Genomic DNA, 14,653 nt, shown 5'->3' with positions numbered 1-14,653 from the left:
CTACCTTCTCTCTCTCTCTCTCATTTTAAAAGATTTTATTGATTGATTGATTGATTGATTGATTGATGAGAAAGATAGGAGGAGAGAAAGAACCAGACATCACTCTGGTACATGTACTGCCGGGGCTTGAACTCAGGACCTCACGCTTGAGAGTCAAGCGCTTTATCCACTGCACCACCTCCCGGACCACAATAAATAAATATTTTAAAAAAGCAATTCTACAGAGCTGGGACGACAGCACAGTGGTTCTGCAAAAGAATTTCATGTCTGAGGCTCTGAGATGCCAGATTCAATCTCCAGCACCACCGTCAGCCAGAGCTGAGCAGGGCTCTGCTCTTTCTCTGTAATTCTCTCATTGAAAAAAAAAATATATATATATAATACTATAATATATAATTATATATATGTAAAATTATACGTATATATATACTAAAGGGCAGGAGGTAGATAGCCTAATGGTTGTGCAAAGAGGCTCTCATGCCTGAGGCTCCAAAGTCCCGGGTTCAATCCCCCGCACCACCTTCAGCCAGAGTTAAGCAATGCTCTGGTAAAATAAATAAATCAATTATTATTTTTCACCTCCAGGGTTATTGCTGGGGCTTGGTGCCAGCACTATGAATCCACTGCTCCTGGAGGCATGTTTTTGTGTTTTTTTTTGGGTAGAGGCAGAAAGAAATTGAGAGAAGAGGGGGAGATAGAGAGACAGAGAGACACCTGTAGCCCTGCTTCACCACTCGTGAAGCTTCTCCCCTGCAGGTGGGGACCGGGGGGCTCGAACCGAGATCCTTGCACGGGGTCCTTGCACTAAGTACTATGTGCACTTAACCAGGTGCGCCACTGCCTGGCCTAAAATACTGTTTTTAAGAGAGTGTAAGGCTTTTGTAACTCTAGTGCAATGGCAGAGTTCAAGACTTGAATGTGAGGGGCTCTCAGTTCAGTCCTCAGCACTGCATATGCTGGTGAATGATTTTCCCTTTTCCTTAACAAATAACAAACCATTTAAAAGGTGTGTTTAGGGGGAGTCGGGCGGTAGCACAGTGGGTTGAGCGCAGGTGGTGCAAAGCGCAGGGACCGGCATAAGGATCCCGGTTCGAGCCCCTGGCTCCCCACCTGCAGGGGAGTCGCTTCACGGGCGGTGAAGCAGGTCTGCAGGTGTCTGTCTTTCTCTCCCTCTCTCTGTCTTCCCCTCCTCTCTCCATTTCTTTCTGTCTCTCTATCGATAAATAAAGATAATACAAATCTAAGAGGCCCCATGGATACACCCCAGGTCCAGAGCTCCCGTTAGCCACCCATGAGAGACCACCACCACCCCGACCTTGATGAAGCCGACAGCCAACAACAGTGTCCACTATTCCTTTATTCGGCAGGAATGGGGGAGGTCTGTACAGTACCGTGTCCAGGGGCTGAACTACAGAGAAGGGCCGTGACCAGAGGCCGTATTACAAACCTTCTCTCTGCTATGGGCCTGGGCAGGATGGGCGGAAAGCGGGGAGAAGGGGACAGCACCCAGGCGACGGAGAACCTCTCCCCCACCCCTGGTCCTCAGCCTTCCCGCCCCCACCCCAAGACCCATCTCTTTGGAAAGTGGGGAGGGGGACGGCAGCAACCACAACGGGACTTGGGGAGAGGCTCTCTGGTGCCTCACACACACACAAAATAAAATAAAACCCTCCCTCCCCAAAAAGGCAGTGCCCCCCTCCCCGCCCCCAAAATGCAGTCAAGTGAGTGCGGAGGGGGGAGGGGAGCGGGAGGAGGAGGGGCTGCTAAGGCAGGTGTGACTCCTGACCCCTGACCTCCGGCCCCTGCGGGGGTGGGTGGGGAGGGTGGCACCCTCGACACACCCTGGGGTCATGTACTCGGTACCAAGTCGGCCCACACAGGCCCACAGACTCAGCCCCACGGGGGCACTGGGCGCTTCTCCCCGGGGGAGGGGGGGGTGGTAAGGGTCGGGGTGGGGTTTATTTATTTTTCTTTCTTTCTTTGTTCATTTTGGGAGAGAGGAGGCGTTGGTTAGGGAGTGTCTCCATATATGACATGTTGTAAAAAATAAGTCATAACAATAACAATAATAATATAATAATACGTCGGTGTACATGGATCTGCTTCTATACAAAAACGTAAAAAAAAAAAAATAGAGAGAGAAAAGGAATTCATCGAGGCAAGGATTCCCATCTCCCTCCACGCGTGTGAGGGCGTGAGCCGTGAGAGGCGGGGGGAGGGGGGGGATCATGATGGAGGGGCGGTCAGAGCAAAAGAAAAAACGAAGAGTGGGGGGGGGGGCTGGCTGGGTGGGTGGGGACAGTCCCAGACTTGTCATGAGAGCAGGAGAGGAAGGTGGAGGGGGCCAGTCAGGCCGCACCCCTGTCATGAAGACGGGAAAGGGTGGCATTGTGGGCAGGCGACCTCTGGGTGACGTCTGCCGGGTGTGCAGGGCTGGGGGAGTGGAGGCAGCCGGCGGAGACAGGGAAGGCCTCAGAATCCAAGCACCGTCCCCCCGACTCTCAAGCCTGCACCTGTCTTTTGGGGTCCCCCTCGGCCTGGGCCTGGACGAGAGCCCCAGGGACGGAGAAGGTGGGCAGCACCCCGCGGGTGACCCCGGGGACCCTGGCGGCCGGGCTGGGCGTGGGTTCAGACCAGTCCGAGAGGGCGGGGGGAGAGGGGCTGGCCCAGTGCCCCGGGGACTCGGGGGACGGGGTCAGGTAGGGGTGCTCGCTGGTCACCTGCAGGAAGCGAGCTTTGGGGGGGCTGGCCCGGACGCCCTCGTCCCCGCCGCTCCCCCCGGGGGCCGCCAGGTAGGGAGGGGGCCTCTCGGCCGGGGACGCGGGGGTCCCGGCGGGCAGCGGCTGGGGTCCCAGCGGCAGCAGGAAGGGGGGTCCCGGCGGGGCGGGGGGTTGCAGGCGGGCCCAGTCGAGTGGCACGGCCACGGGGTTCAGCAGCCCCAGGCTGAGGACGCAGCGCCCCAGGGCCCCCCGGCCGGCACCACCCAGTGGGGCCAGGGGCACGGCGGACCCCCCTGGGTAGGCGGCCTCCAGGGCGAAGCCGCCGGGGGACGCCGGGGGGCCCCCGAAAGGCCGAGGCGAGTCGAGGGAGTCGGCGGGGGACAGGGTGACGGAGCTGTCGGCCAGAGGCCCCGGGCAGGCCAGGGTCAGCTTCTTGGCGCGGCCCCGGGGGGCGCCCGGGGGTCCCCCTGGCCCGGCCCTGCCCGGGGGCCGGCGTCCCTTCCTGCCCCCCGAGGGGGTGGGCCGGAGGCCGGGTGGGCAGAGCGGGGCCTCCTGGGGGCTGCGGGGAGCCCCTGGCCGCTCCAGGATGCCCGCGATGTCCTGGTGCAGACGCTCCCGGGCCACGTCTCGGGGCAGGCGGTCCAAGTGGTCGGCGATGTCCCGGTTGGCACAGTGCTGGAGCAGCAGGCGTGCCGCCTCCAGGCTGCCCTCCCGGGCCGCCAGGAACAGGGGCGTCTCCTCCTGGGGGGACGCGGGGCATCAGGGGCCACAGCAGGATGGGGACGGTCACGTGGGGTGGAGAAGGGGGGCGGCAGGGTCTCCTACTGGGGGGTGTCGGGGGCAGCCACAGGGACAGGGAATGTGGGACAAGGAACCTCTTCCTGGGGACGTGTCAGGGGACACGGACAGGGGAGAGGGGACGAGGGGACATGGAGAGGGACAGGGAGGGGGGACGGGGGGACAGGGGAGAGGGGACGGGGGACACGTAGAGGGACGGGGAGAGGGGGACTGGGGAACAGGAGAGGGGACAGGGGAGAGGGGACAGGAGAGAGGGGACAGGGGAGAGGGGACAGGGGAGAGGGGACAGGGGGACAGGAGAGGGGACAGGGGGACACGGAGAGGGATGGGGAGAGGGGGACGGGGGGACAGGAGAGGGGACAGGAGAGAGGGGACAGGGAGACACAGAGAGGGACAGGGAGGGGAACGGGGGACAGGAGAGAGGGGACAGGGGGACACGGAGAGGGATGGGGAGAGGGGTTCGGGGGGACAGGAGAGAGAGGACAGGGAGGGTGACGGGGGACAGGAGAGAGGGGACAGGGGAGAGGGGACAAGGACAGGGACTGATGCTTCTTTCTTTCTTTCTTTCTTTCTTTCTTTCTTTCTTTTTTTTTTTTAACCAGAGCACTGCTCAGCTCTGGCTTATGGTGGTGCAGGGGATTGAACCTGGGACTTTGGAGCCTCAGGCATGAGAGTCTGTTTGCATAACCATTATGCTATCTAACCCTGCCCGGGGACAAGGACAGGGACAGGGGAGAGAGGGACAGGAAAGAGGGGGTCAGGGGAGAGGGGACAGGGGGACACAGACAGGGAGGGGGAGAGGGGACAGGGTGACGGGACAGGGGGCAGGGGGACGGGGAGAGGGGACAAGGGGACACGGACAGGGACAGGGGAGAGGGGGACAGGAAAGAGGTGGACAGGGGTAGAGGGGACAGGGGAGAGGGGACATGGACAGGGACAGGGGGATGGGGAACAGGGGGACGGGGGATAAGAGATGGGGCAGGGGTACAAGGGGACAGGGGACATGAGGACATGGGGACGGGGGACTGGGGAGAGTTTATGGGGACAGTGGGTAGGGACAGGGGACAGGGGGACTGGGGATGCGCCCAGCCTGCCCCCTTGTCTCTCTGTCTCTGTCTCTCTCCAAGAAATGGGCATGAATGAGGCGGGACTCGGGGGCGGCCATCTCTTCTCCCGTGAGGAGAGCGGGGTTCAGAGAGGGGGAGTCACTCAGCCCCGGCCACACAGCGCGGCCCCCTCCCCGTGGACGTCTGCCGTCCCCCCGCCCAGGGCACCCGGCTGGCACGGGGGGGGGGGTCACCTTGCTGTCCTGCAGGTCCTTGTTGGCCCCGCTTTTCAGCAGCGCCAGTGTGGCCTCCACGTTGTTCACGGCGGCTGCCCAGTGAAGAGCTGATTTTCCTGAGGGGGTGGTCGGGGGTGGTCCAGGTCGTCAGGGGGTGGTCTAGGTGGTCGGGGGTGGTCTAGGTGGTCGGGGGGTGGTCTAGGTGGTCGGGGGGTGGTCCAGGTCGTCAGGGGGTGGTCTAGGTGGTCGGGGGTGGTCTAGGTGGTCGGGGGTGGTCTAGGTGGTCGGGGGTGGTCTAGGTGGTCGGGGGGTGGTCCAGGTCGTCAGGGGGTGGTCTAGGTGGTCGGGGGTGGTCTAGGTGGTCGGGGGGTGGTCTAGGTGGTTGGGGGTGGTCCAGGTCGTCAGGGGATGGTCTAGGTGGTCGGGGGTGGTCTAGGTGGTCGGGGGGTGGTCCAGGTCGTCAGGGGGTGGTCTAGGTGGTCGGGGGTGGTCTAGGTGGTCGGGGGTGGTCCAGGTCGTCAGGGGGTGGTCTAGGTGGTCAGGGGGTGGTCTAGGTGGTCAGGGGGTGGTCTAGGTGGTCAGGGGGTGGTCTAGGTAGTCAGGGGTGGTCTAGGTGGTCGGGGGGTGGTCCAGGTCGTCAGGGGGTGGTCTAGGTGGTCAGGGGGTGGTCTAGGTGGTCGGGGGGTGGTCTAGGTGGTCGGGGGTGGTCTAGGTGGTCGGGGGGTGGTCCAGGTCGTCAGGGGGTGGTCTAGGTGGTCAGGGGGTGGTCTAGGTGGTCGGGGGGTGGTCTAGGTGGTCGGGGGTGGTCTAGGTGGTCGGGGGGTGGTCTAGGTGGTCAGGGGTGGTCTAGGTGGTCGGGGGGTGGTCTAGGTGGTCAGGGGTGGTCTAGGTGGTCGGGGGTGGTCTAGGCGGTCGGGGGTGGTCCAGGTGGTCGGGGGGTGGTCTAGGTGGTCGGGGGGTGGTCTAGGTGGTCGGGGGTGGTCTAGGTGGTCAGGGGTGGTCGGGGGCAGTCGGGGTTGGCGGGAGGAGTGTGGGGTTGGGACGTGGAGGCCTGTCTGGCCCCATGGGTGTGTGCGCGTGTGGGAGGGGGCTGTGTGGAGGGAGGTATGGAAGGTTCCACCAAGAACTGAGGTTTCAGCCACAGATCCACTCGCAGAGCAGGTGAGGGCCAGGGAGGTGGGGCAGTGGTTAGAGCCTGGGGTCCCTCCTGGGTTCCATCCCTGGCATTGCAGGTGCCAGAGGGAGGCTCTGCTCCTGTTTGTGTGTGTCTGTGTGTGTCTGTGTGTGTGTATGTGTATCTGTGTGTGTGTCTCTGTGTGTGTGTATCTGTCTGTGTGTGTGTGTCTGTGTGTGTGTCTCTGTATGTGTGTATCTGTCTGTGTGTGTGTGTATCTGTGTGTGTGTGTCTCTGTGTGTGTGTATCTGTCTGTGTGTCTGTGTGTGTGTATCTGTGTGTGTCTGTGTGTGTGTCTGTGTCTGTGTGTGTCTGTTTCTGTGTCTGTGTGTCTGTGTGTATCTGTGTGTCTCTGTCTGTGTGTGTGTGTCTGTGTGTGTGTCTCTGTATGTGTGTATCTGTCTGTGTGTCTGTGTGTGTATCTGTGTGTGTGTGTCTGTGTGTGTGTATCTGTCTGTGTGTCTGTGTGTGTCTATCTGTGTGTGTCTGTGTGTGTGTCTGTGTCTGTGTGTGTCTGTTTCTGTGTCTGTGTGTCTGTGTGTATCTGTGTGTCTCTGTCTGTGTGTGTGTCTGTGTCTCTGTCTCTGTGTGTGTGTGTCTGTGTCTCTGTCTGTGTGTGTCTGTCTCTGTGTCTGTGTCTCTGTGTCTCTGTCTCTGTGTCTCTGTGTCTGTGTCTCTGTCTCTGTGTCTGTCTGTGTCTCTGTCTGTGTCTGTGCCTCTGTCTCTGTCAGTGTCTGTGTCTCTGTCTCTCGTTGCCATGAGGATCATCGCTGGGCTCAGTGCCCACATGAGGAGTCCACCACTCCCAGCAGCCTCCCCCCCTTCTGTATTCAACTTATTTACTGGACAGACAGAGGAACTGAGATGGAAAGAGGGAGACAGAGGGAGAGAGAGAGAGAGACCCCTGCAGCCCTGCTCCCTGCAGGTGGGGATGGGGGATAAGGGGGCTTGAACCCAGGACCTACGGGGGACGAAGGGGCTTGAACCCGGGTCCTTGTGTGTGGAAACAGGTGCGCTGTAGGTCACCCCACCCGAAACACGCAGGTCCCAGGGTCCAGCCCATGGAGGGCGGGGAGGCGTCCGGGGAGACAGAGGGGTACACGGCTCTGGGAGTCTTGACGGACGCGGCCCCCACCCCGAGGCCTCCCCACCTACCCAGATCATCCACGGCGTTCACGTCAGCATGACAGGCAATGAGCTCTTCCACCATGCCTTCCACCGCCAGGCGGGCCGCCAGGATTAGTGCTGTGGATCCGTCTGCCATGCGGGCATCCAGGTCCGTGCAGCGGTTCCGGATGAGGATCTGAGGGGGGGAGTAGGGGACAGGGGTCAGGGGTCAGCAGTCAGAGGTCAGGGGTCAGCAGTCAGGGGTCAGGGGCAGCAGTCAGGGGTCAGCAGTCAGAGTTCAACAGTCAGGGGTCAACAGTCAGGGGCAGCAGTCAGGGGTCAGGGTCAGCAGTCAGGGGTCAGCAGTCAGGGGTCAGCAGTCAGGGGTCAGCGGGCACGGAAGCAACTGCCTCAGGCCACCCCCCAGGGCCCCCCAACCCCACCTGGAGGCCACACAACGGCTGCTACCCAGACTCCCTCACTTCCCCATTTCCTCACTTCCCCATTTTCTGAAGTCTCAGAAATAAACATATGGGGGGTCGTGGGGGAGCAGGCGGGTGCACCTGGCTGAGCACATCTGTTCCATGCATAAGGACCAAAGCTCGAGCCCCCAGCCCCCGCCTGCAGGGGAGAAGCTTCAGGAGCAGTGACACAAGGCTGTAGGTGTCTCTCTGTCCTTCCTCTCTCAATCCCTCTCTGTTTCAGCCCAATACATGAATGTGCAAATAAAATATTTTCAAAGATACAAAGTTCAAGGCCCCCCGTCCCCACTTGTGGGGGGAGGCTTTATGAGGGGCGGAGCAGGGCTGCAGGTGTCTGTCCCCACCCTCTCTCTCTCCATATATATATAGCCTCTTCTCAATTTCTCTCTCTCCATATATATATAGCCTCTTCTCAATTTCTCTCTCTCCATATATATATAGCCTCTTCTCAATTTCTCTCTCTCTCCATATATATATAGCCTCTTCTCAATTTCTCTCTCTCTCCATATATATATAGCCTCTTCTCAATTTCTCTCTCTCTCCATATATATATAGCCTCTTCTCAATTTCTCTGTCCAGTCTTCTTTTAACCTTTTAAAAATTATCCTTATTTAATTATTGGATAGAGACAGCCAGAAATCGAGAGGGGAGAGGGAGATGGAGAGAGACAGAGAGACACCCGCAGCCCTGCTTCACCACTCGCGAAGCTTCCCCCCTGCAGGCGGGGACCAGGGGCTTGAACCTGGGTCCTTGTGCGCTGTAACAGGTGTGCTCAACCACCCGGCCCCTGGCCAATCTTCTCTGATGCAACTTTTTAAATTTTTTATTTATTTTATTTATTGATTGATGGAAAGCAGAGAGAGAGAGAGGTAGAGAGGTAGACGAGGGAGAGAGAAGGACCTACGGCCTGGCCCACCTCCTCCCCCCGCCCCGGCCAGGTGGGGACCAGGGGCTCGAACCCAAGTCCTGGCTCACTGGAATGTGCTCACTCAACCAGATGCACCACCGTCCAGATCCTTCTCTCTCCTTTTTAGAAAAGAAAGGTGAGAGACTGAGACGCAGAGAGGCACCTGCAGCCTGGCCCACCCCCCCCGCCCCAGGGCTCGAACCCGGGCCCACCTGGAAGACGCCCTGGGCGTCGGCGGTGACGGCGGTGTGCAGCGGGGTGCGGCCGGCGTGGTCCTGGGCGTTGGCGTCGGCTCCCGCGTGCAGCAGTCGCTTGGCGGCATCGGCGCGGGCGTAGCGGGCGGCCAGGTGCAGGGCCGTCTCCCCCGTGCGGTCCGTGCGGGCCCCCAGCTGCGCGCCCTGGCCGATCAGCTCGGAGATCATGCCGGCCCCGTCCTCCCCATCCTCCTCCTCCGCCGCCGCCTCCAGGGAGCCCCCGCAGAAGGAGGCCAGCATGAGCGGGGTGAAGCCGTCTGTGAGCAGAGGAGGGTCACGGGGAGCACGGGGATGGAGGGCGCGGGGAGAGATCAGGGTCACGGGGAGCACGGGGATGGAGGACGCGGGGAGAGAGCAGGGTCACAGGGAGGACGGGGATGGAGGGCCTGGGGAGAGAGCAGGGTCACGGGGAGCACGGGGATGGAGGCGCGGGGAGAGAGCAGGGTCACGGGGAGCACGGGGATGGAGGACGCGGGGAGAGAGCAGGGTCACGGGGAGCACGGGGATGGAGGACGCGGGGAGAGATCAGGGTCACGGGGAGCACGGGGATGGAGGACGCGGGGAGAGAGCAGGGTCACGGGGAGCACGGGGATGGAGGACGCGGGGAGAGAGCAGGGTCACGGGGAGCACGGGGATGGAGGACGCGGGGAGAGATCAGGGTCACGGGGAGCACGGGGATGGAGGACGCGGGGAGAGAGCAGGGTCACGGGGAGGACGGGGATGGAGGGCGCGGGGAGAGAGCAGGGTCACGGGGAGCACGGGGATGGAGGGCGTGGGGAGAGAGCAGGGTCACGGGGAGCACGGGGATGGAGGACGCGGGGAGAGAGCAGGGTCACGGGGAGCACGGGGATGGAGGACGCGGGGAGAGAGCAGGGTCACGGGGAGCACGGGGATGGAGGACGCGGGGAGAGAGCAGGGTCACGGGGAGGACGGGGATGGAGGACGCGGGGAGAGAGCAGGGTCACGGGGAGCACGGGGATGGAGGACGCGGGGAGAGAGCAGGGTCACGGGGAGCACGGGGATGGAGGACGCGGGGAGAGGCTGTGGGGACAAAGAAGCCTCCTCACTGCTGGTGGGAATGTCAGTGGGTCCAGTCCCTGTGGAGAGCAGTCTGGAGACTCTCAGAAGCTAGAAGTGGGCCTGCCCTGTGACCCTGCAATTCCTCTCCTGGGGACAGATCCTAAGGACCCCAACACACCCATCCAGAAAGATCTCTGCGCACCTGTGTTCATAGCAGCGCAATGTGTAACAGCCACAACCTGGAAGCAACCCAGGTGTCCAACAACAGTTGAGAAGTTGTGGTCTAGATACACCAGGGAATACTACTCAGCTGTTAAAAGGAGTGAATTCAGGAGTCGGGTGGTGGCACAGAGGGTTAAGCGCACGTGGCACAAAGCGCAAGGTCTGATGTAAGGATCCCGGTTCGAGCCCCCGGCGGTGAAGAGCAGGTCTGCAGGTGTCTGTCTTTCTCTCCCCCTCTCTGTCTTCCCCTCCTCTCTCCATTTCTCTCTGTCCTATCCAATAACAATGATCGCAGTAACAACAATAGTAACTACAACAATAAAACTACAAGGGCAACAAAAGGGAATAAATAAATAAATAAATAAATAAGAAAAAATAGTGAATTCACCGTTTTCAGCCCATCTGGGATGGAGCTGGAAGGAATCCTGTGAAGTTTGATGAGTTAGAAACAGATGGGGTGACCTCACTCACGGACAGAAGTTGACAAACAAGATCAGAAGGGAAAACACTCAGCAGAACGTGGACTGGAGTTGGGGTCTTGCACCAAAGTAAAAGACTCTGGGGTGCGGGGGGGAGGGGGTGGAGGGTTGAGGTCCTGGAACATGAGGGCAGAGGACCTAGTGGGGGCTGAATTGTTACGTGCGAAACTGGGAAATGCTGTGCACGTACAAACTATTGTATTTACTGTGGACTGTGAACCATTAATCCCCCAGTAAAGAAATTAAAAAGAGACTCCGGTGCTCTGACCACTGCACCACCGGTGCAGTCATTCATCAGAGTCCCCCCAGCCCCACACACACACACCCAGGGTGCAGGTCCCCCCGCCCCCGGGCAGGGCCAGCTTGGGGTCCCAGGGACGAGGACGGGCCCGCTGACCTGGTCCCTGCACATTCACGCCCACGCCGTGGCCGTCCGCGTCCCCCTGAGGTGGGGTCAGGGCCGTGGCGGGGGCCGTGCGGATGTCGGCGGCCACCAAGTGGTGCTGCGTCCACTGGCGGGAGTCCACGGCCTCCTCGGACCCGGCGCCAGGCTCTTCCACCTGCGGACACCAGGAAGGAGGGGGTCTCAGGAGGATGGGGAGGGGGGCCGGAGAGACACGGGGGTCCCAGGCCACCCGGCCACCTCCAGGATCTATTTCTCTCCCTCCCTTCCTTCCTTCCTTCCATCCTTCTAGGATTTATCTTTCTTTCTCTTTTCTTTCTTTTAGAATATATTCTCTCCCTTTCTTTCTTTTTAATTTTTTTTAAATGTATGTATTTATTTATTCTTTTTGTTGCCCTTGTTGTTTTTTTATTGTTGTAGTTATTATTATTGATGTCATGGTTGTTGGATAGGACAGAGAGACATATGGAGAGAGGAGGGGAAGACAGAGAGGGGGAGAGAAAGACAGACACCTGCAGACCTGCTTCACCACCTGGGAAGCGACTCCCATGAAGGTGGGGAGCCGGGGGCTCGAACCGGGACCCACACGCCGGTCCTTGTGCTTTGCGCCACCTGCGGCGCTTAACCCGCTGCGCCACCGCCGGACTCCCCCTTCCTTTCTTTCTGGATCAATTTATTTTCCTTCTTTCCCTCTTTCTATTTTTATTCTCTTTATTTATTGGATAGAGACAGCCAGTCATCGAGAGGAAAGGGGGAGAGAGAGGGAGAGAGACAGACAGACCCCTGCAGCCCTGCTCCACCGCTCACAAAGCTCCCCCCCTGCAGGTGGGGACCAGGGGCTTGAACCCGGGTCCTTGAGCCCTGTTAACATGTGCGCTCAGCCAGGTGCGCCACCGCCCGGGCCGCTTCCCCTCCCTCTTTCCTTTTTTTTTTTTTTCTTAAAAATATTATTTATTCATTTTCTAAAATTTTCAATTATATTAATAGTGGCGTTCATATTAACCACCAAATAGGATTAAACAGGTTCACCAAGAGAAAAATTAATGATCTCATGTTGGAAAACTATACTGCAGTGAAAATGAATCCATAATTGCTACTTAAAACAGTGGAATAAGGGAGTTGGGCAATAGTGCAGCGGGTTAAGGACACGTGGCTCCAAGCTCAAGGACTGGAGTAAGGATCCTGGTTCAAGTCCCCGGCTCCCCACCTGCAGGGGAGTCCCTTCACAAGTGGTGAATCAGGTCTGTAGGTGTCTGTCTTTCTCTCCCCCTCTCTGTCTTCCCCTCCTCTCTCGATTTCTTTTTTTTTTTTTAATTTAAGAAAGGATAAATTAACAAAACCATAGGGTAGGAGGGGTACAACTCCACACAATTCCCACCGCCCAATCTCCATATCCCACCCCCTCCCCTGATAGCTTTCCCATTCTCTATCCCTCTGGGAGCATGGACCCAGGGTCATTGAGGGTTGCAGAAGGTGGCCCTCTTTCCTTTCAAGATCTGTTTCTCTTCCTTCTTTTCCTCCTCCCTTTCTTTCTGAATCTGTTTCTCTTCCTTCCTCCTTCTTCCCTTTTTTTTTTTTTTTTGTAAGGTCTACTCCTCCCCCTTTATTGCTTTTAGGATCTATCTCTCTTCTTCCATCCACATATGCTTAACCCGCTCCTTTCTTCATTTCTTTCTTTCTTTCTTTTTTTTTACCACCCTCCCTCCAGGGTTATCGCTGGGGCTCGGTTCCAGCACTACGAATCCACTGCTCCTGGAGGCCACTTTTCATTTTTATTGGGTAGGGACAGAGGGAAATGGAGAGAGGAGGGGAAGATAGAGAGGGAGAGAGACAGACAGACACCTGCACACCTGCCTCGCCGCTCATGAAGCCTCCCCCCTGCAGATGGGGAGCCGGGGGCTCGAACCCAGACCCTTGAGTGGGTCCTTTTTCCTTAGTATCATGTGCACAGAGCCTGGGGTGCCACCATCTGGCCCCGCTTTCTTCCTTTCTTTCTTTCTTGCTTTCTTTCTTTCTTTCTTTCTTTTTCTTTTATTTGGTAAGACAGACAGAAATTTAAAAGGAAGGGGGAAATAAAGAGGGCGAGAGAGTGGCAACCAGACTCTCCTGCCTGAGGCTCTGAGGCCCTGGGTTCAACCCCCAGCAGCACCATCAGCCAGAGCTGAGCAGGGCTCTGGGGAAACAATAATAGTAATAATAATAATAATATGGCTGGGAAGACAGCACAGGGATTCAGCAAACAGACTCTCCTGCCTGAGGCTCTGAGGCCCTGGGTTCAATCCCCAGCACCACTATCAGTTAGAGCTCAGCAGGGCTCTGGGGAAATAATAATAATAGTGATAATAATAATAATAGTAATAATAATAATAATATGGCTGGGAGACAGCACAGGGGTTCAGCAAACACTCTCCTGCCTGAGGCTCTGAGGTCCTGGTTTCAATCCGCAGCACCACCGTCAGCCAGAGCTCAGCAGGGCTCTGGGGGCAAGGGAGGGAAAAGAAAGAAGAAATAGAGGTGGAGAGACAGACAGACCCCTGCAGACCTGCCCTACCACTCATAAAGCTTCCCCCTTGCAGGAGGGGACCAGGGGCTTGAACCCAGGTCCTTGAGCCCTGTAATGTTTGCACTCTAGCGAGTGCATCATAGCCCAGCCCTCCTTTCTCCCTTCCTTCCTTCCTTCCTCCCTCTCTTTCTTTCTTTTTTGACATCACCAAACAATTTCCCCATGCCTGCGAGATTTCAGCGTTCCCGAGCCTACTTTTCCAGAAAGAGACAGAGACAGAGAGAGGAGAGAGAGGCACCCACACCGGAGCTTCCCCCAGCGCTCCGGGACCCCTTGAGTGGAGCCGGGGCCGGAACCTGGACCTTGGCGGTGGGATGGGGTGTCAGAGGGTGCTGGGGCGGCACCTTCAGTCGCTTGGCCTCTGGACACTCGGAGTCCATCCAGTCTGTGGCCATGTCCTCCATGAGACTCTCTCCTTTGCCCATGTTCCTGTGGGCACAGAGGGAAGGGCGGCTCGGGAGGGGGGCTGGGCTGGGGGAGCAGAGACCCCACAGGTGGGTCCCCAGGGGCTGGGGGCTTCTTCCTGGGTTGGTGGGACCCCAGGGTCCAGGGGAAGTGGGGGGTCTCAGGCACACAATGTGAAGAGGGATCCCCAGCTTGATGGCAAGGTCGGGGGGGTCTCCTAGGTCAGGGGTCCCCAGGCGCCAAGGTGGGAGGGGAAAGGGGGTTCAGGGTGAATCAGAGGTCACAAAGGGCTGCGGGTGTCTGTCTGTCTCTGCATCTCTGTTTTCCTCTGTCGCTTTCGAAACTAATTAATTAATTAATTAGATTTTTTTAATGTCACAATGGGCAACGGTCAGAGGAGTCTGGGAAACATAAGATCAAGGCTCAGGGTGGTGAATGAAAATGGTTTCTTGTTTGTTTTTTTAAGTTTTTTTTAAAAAATATTTATTTCCCTTTTGTTGCCCTTGTTATTGTAGTTATTGATGTCATCGTTGTTGAATAGGACAGAAAGAGAGAGGAGGGGAAGACAGAGAGGGGGAGAGAAAGACAGACACCTGCAGACCTGCTTCACCGCCTGGGAAGCGACTCCCCTGCAGGTGGGGAGCCGGGGGCTCAAACCGGGATCCTCACACCGGTCCCTGCGCTTTGCGCCACCTGCGCTTAACCTGCTGAACTACCGCCCGACTGCCTTTTGTTTTGTTTTGTTTTGTTTATCTTTATTTATTTGTTGGGTTGAAAGAGGCAGAAATCAAGTGGGAAGGAGGAGGTAGAGAGGGAGAGAGACAGAGAGACACCTGC

General features: G+C 58.1%; 1 protein-coding gene across 1 annotated transcript in view; it reads right to left on the bottom strand.

Annotated features, from left to right (window-relative positions):
• Window positions 1-1,337: 1,337 nt before the first annotated feature.
• NOTCH3 (notch receptor 3) overlaps window positions 1,338-14,653 on the bottom strand; it is a 57,165-nt gene continuing 43,849 nt past the window's right edge. The window contains exons 28-33 of the mRNA XM_060182431.1: window positions 13,756-13,840; window positions 10,843-11,005; window positions 8,683-8,981; window positions 7,130-7,277; window positions 4,819-4,916; window positions 1,338-3,461 (exon numbers count right to left, since the gene is read on the bottom strand). Of these exons, the coding sequence (XP_060038414.1) occupies window positions 2,502-3,461; window positions 4,819-4,916; window positions 7,130-7,277; window positions 8,683-8,981; window positions 10,843-11,005; window positions 13,756-13,840 (1,753 nt within the window). The 3' untranslated portion in view covers window positions 1,338-2,501. The remainder of the gene's footprint in view (window positions 3,462-4,818; window positions 4,917-7,129; window positions 7,278-8,682; window positions 8,982-10,842; window positions 11,006-13,755; window positions 13,841-14,653) is intronic.

The sequence above is a fragment of the Erinaceus europaeus genome, chromosome 23 (assembly GCF_950295315.1).
Source record: "Erinaceus europaeus chromosome 23, mEriEur2.1, whole genome shotgun sequence".
Classification (NCBI taxonomy): domain Eukaryota; kingdom Metazoa; phylum Chordata; class Mammalia; order Eulipotyphla; family Erinaceidae; genus Erinaceus; species Erinaceus europaeus.
The sequence above is the reverse complement of the archived record's forward strand: the minus strand, read 5'-3'. Positions and strand labels throughout refer to the sequence as shown.